Here is a 4,166-nt window from a genome sequence, read left to right on the forward strand (position 1 = left end):
AAATTAGAGATTCATATTAGGGACTTGGGCTGACATTAAAACCAAGGGAACGTGCAGATGAAAGGAACAGCTCAATAGACTCAACCATGCCGACTAAATAAAATTGTGGCCCGTCTAACTAAAAACATAACAGAGTCAAATCTTCTCGATTCGGGATTCTAAATCGGTGACTTGGGACACCATAAACTATTCTAAGTGGCGACTCTGATCTTAAATAATAATCCCGTTTCGATTGTCACTTAAATTGGAAAAACTCCCCTATAGCCCTTCCGAAATAATAAAAAGGAGGTGTGACAAAGTACATGTGACCATTTTTCAAATCTGCGTCAACATGGAATACCTTATCCACCGGTCCATTTTCTTTATAAGAATTCTTAGAAACTCGAAGGCATTGCCTCAAATGCTGAGCCAACATGCATAATTCCAAAATCACTTACTCCCTATGTCACTAAACAAACAAAATTTGCTTTTGTTTGCAGAGAGTATTTAGATTCTTTCTTTACTAAAGGTACGTGGAAGCAAAGAAGCAAAACATAACACCATGCAAAGCATATACAACCCACCTGCCAATACCTATAGTATTGACTCAGCCACGTACTTAACATGCAACCCCTTTTGTTCCCCTATAAATTCACACTTTCTCTATAGCATTATCACCATCACATCTTCATTAAAATAAAAAAAGAATCATCCCTTCAACAATGGCTAAAGTAATGATTATTGGAGTTGTTTCTTTAGCCATACTTTTAATGGCAGTCACAGCTTCTAGCTTTCGTACCACAATAACAATAGCTGAAGATGCTGAAAACCCAAGGGAGCAAATTTCCCAACGTTGCCAGCAGCAAATCCAAAGGGCACAGCAGTTACGTTCCTGCGAGCAGTATTTGAGACAAAGCACCAGATTCTCTGAGGAGGAAGAGGAATTTGACAACCAAGGCAGAGACTGGCGCCAAGAATTTCCTAGGTAATATTGGAATATAAACTAGGCTCTTTACATATATATAAACTCTGGGATATGTTTTAATTTATGTGGCAATATTTTTCTTGTTCAGTTCAAAAAAGAATGACAACATTCGAAATTTGAAATTTATGTGGCAATATTTTTTTTCTTCTTTTTAAAAAAGAATGACAACTTTCGAAATTTGGAAACGAGTTAATTTAAACTTCTGTTTTAATCTTAATGACAAGTTTTTTTAGCTATACAAGTATTTCTAAATTGTTTTACTCCTTTAAAAGGAATGAAAACTTTTGAAATTTAGAAACGAATTAATTTAAACTTTTCATTTTATTCTTAATAAGAAGTTTTATAGCTATACAAATATTTTTAAGTTTTTTTTTATCACGCCTTTAAAAGTCTCTTTCACATACATAAAGTGAAACCAAGGGATCGGAATATAATATTAAAAGTTACTTTTAATAATATTTTTATGTGACACTATTATATTTGGACAGTCAAACAAAGTTTATTATAGCTATGATTTTTCAGAACTCTTATTAAATATATTTTGCAAAATATCTAACTCTCAAACTCCTAGTTATATACTAGAATGATTTAACTCGAAAGACAAATGAATTTAAAATAAACTAAAGCATATTTTTAACGTTTAAGTTTACTGTTTGCTGACATATTTTTAACAAACAGGTGCTGTGAGCAGCTGGAACAAATACAAGATGAGCAATGCAGGTGTGAAGGAATAAGGCAGGTGGTGCAGCAGCAACAACAGAGAGGAGAATTGCAAGGCAGAGAAAGACAAGAAATTTTCAGGACTGCTCAGAGCCTTCCCGGTTTATGCCGTATTAGCCCTCAAAGATGCGAAATCCGAACTCGCAGTCCCTTCTTCTAAGAAACTTTAATTTTGCTTTAGTTATCTTGCTGTTGTTATAATAAATGAGTAATACTAGTACTAGTAATGAATAAATCATACCTTTTGGTGTGTTTTCCTTCCAATCATGCAGTTTGGTGTTTACTTTTTGTTTTTGAAGTAATAATTATCTACTTATTATCTTTTATGAATTAACTGCCTTTGGATCTTCGTTCAAACAATATTTTTCACTTTTCATTTAAGCTCCCTCCGGCTGAAAAATGAATAAAATGTAAAGTGTAGGCCAATAAGAAAAGTGTTTATAGATACGTGGATTAAATTGATTTGCTAAAATAAAATAATAAAATACAAATAAGAATAATTGAAGAAAAGACAAGTTTGAGCTTCAGTTAAAAATATTAGTCTTTTGCTATCAATATTTCTTTACGTCTTATACGCTCCCTTAGTTACCTTAATTACAAATATTAATGATGTAAAAAGGTGATAAAGAATAAAAAAAGGTAATAAAGTCTAAAAAAGACTAATAAAACTTGGAGGATTTTTAGGGTCTTTCTATAACGGTCGTATCATGAACTGTTTCTTATTCGATCACAGGTTTGTATTAGATGTCACCATGGTTGAATCATCGACGAGTCATTCTTGACACGTGTCGCTTTCTAAGACACTTAACTCTTGAGATCGGTTTTTACCGTATACAAAAGAATATTACAATATTTAAGTAGAAAGCGTGTTTGGGATACTATATTAATGTAACAGAAATGAAGCCGAATGTCACGATCCGGAATTCCCACCTTCGGGACCGTGATGGCGTCTAATATTTTACTTGTTAGGTAAGCCAACGTTAGAGAATCCTTAAGCTAATTTTAATCAATTCAATAAGTAAAACCAATCAAACCGAAATGGAACTAAAACAAAATACGAAGTGGCATAATAACCAATAATTTCAAAGTATAACTCGGATGTAGAGTCACAAGTACACGAGTTTCTAGAGTCTCTACAAAATAGGGTTTGAAATAAGTACAACTGTCTCAAATGAAAAGATCAGCAATAAATAGGGAAAATGGAAGGGGATTTCAAGGTTTGCAGACGCCAGCAGTTCTACCTCGAGTCTCCAAGTCAGCTGATTTGATATGATGCGCTTCACAGATAGTTGGGACCAGTACCAAGATCTGTACAAGAAGTGTAGAGTATAGTATGAGTACAACCGACCACATGTACTCCATAAGTGTCGAGCCTAACCTCGACGAGGTAGTGACGTGGCTATGACAAGACACCCACATAATTAAACTTGTGCAGATAACAATATGTATACAACATAACAACAAATAAAGGCTAAATATGTAATATTGGTAGGGGACTTGCGAAAGGGGTACAAGATACGGTAACTACAGCAGTGAATCGATAACAAAAGACAGTCAATAAACCTTCAACCAACAAAATGAATAAACATAATGAATGAAACTGCACGACATCACCCTTTGTGCTTTTACTCTCAGCCTCACCATGAAACAGAAATAATAACACAACATCACCGTTCGTGCTTTTACTCTCAATCTCTCCATAAAATGTAAATACGACATGGAAACACCCTTCGTACTTTTACTCTCAATTTCATCATGAAACAATAGATATGGCACGGCATCACCCTTCGTGCATTGACTCTCAATTATGGCACGGTATCACCCTTCGTGCTTTAACGCTCTCCCTTACCACATATCAATGAACATATAACAAAAGGGACATAGAATAAACAAGGACAAACCTTATGTCAACAATGGTTCCACAATACCAACTTCAACTTCAGAAACAATACTTAATTACCACAGAGAGCTCATAAATGCAGAAGGAACGATCAATTTAGCAATTAACTAGTCTAAGCTTGGATATCATGATCAAAGAAAGCAATAGATTACAATAAACAAGCCTCACCCGCATGCTTTAACCCAACAACAACGCATAAGTACTCGTCACCTCACATATACGTTGTACCCAACATTTAAACAAGTAGCAAATAGACAAACAAGTCTTAATCCCTCAAGTCAAGGTTAACCACGACAGTTACCTCACTCCAAAGATGAACTCAAAGCTCAACCACGGCTTTGCCTTTCAAACAAGCCTTCGAACCAACTAAATCTAGCAAATTATCAACCAAACGATTCAAAATAAGCATTAGGAACTACCCACGAATGAAAAATGTTCAATTTAGGTTATTATTGAAAAAGTCAACTCCCGGGCCCGCTTGGTGTAAACCCGAAATTCAGATCAAAATTCGATTGCACATTCACCCCCCGAGCCCAATTATGTAATTTGTTTCGCAATTCGACCTCAATTTGAGGTCTAAAT

The 4,166-nt window shown here is 34.9% G+C and overlaps 1 protein-coding gene across 1 annotated transcript; it reads left to right on the forward strand.

Annotated features, from left to right (window-relative positions):
- Positions 1–638: 638 nt before the first annotated feature.
- LOC109220310 (2S sulfur-rich seed storage protein 2-like) lies at positions 639–1,951 on the forward strand. The gene is made up of 2 exons (XM_019384773.1): positions 639–964; positions 1,643–1,951. Exons 1-2 carry the CDS (start codon positions 702–704, stop codon positions 1,842–1,844), a joined length of 465 nt encoding a protein of 154 aa, XP_019240318.1. The 5' UTR covers positions 639–701; the 3' UTR covers positions 1,845–1,951.
- Positions 1,952–4,166: the final 2,215 nt, after the last annotated feature.

Source organism: Nicotiana attenuata, unplaced genomic scaffold (assembly GCF_001879085.1).
Source record: "Nicotiana attenuata strain UT unplaced genomic scaffold, NIATTr2, whole genome shotgun sequence".
NCBI lineage: Eukaryota > Viridiplantae > Streptophyta > Magnoliopsida > Solanales > Solanaceae > Nicotiana > Nicotiana attenuata.

Coding starts and splice junctions, on each gene's coding strand:
- LOC109220310 (XM_019384773.1), top strand. CDS start 702: ATGGCTAAAGTAATGATTATTGGAGTTGTTTCTTTAGCCATACTTTTA. Junction 965..1,642: donor TGGCGCCAAGAATTTCCTAG/GTAATATTGGAA, acceptor TTTAACAAACAG/GTGCTGTGAGCAGCTGGAAC.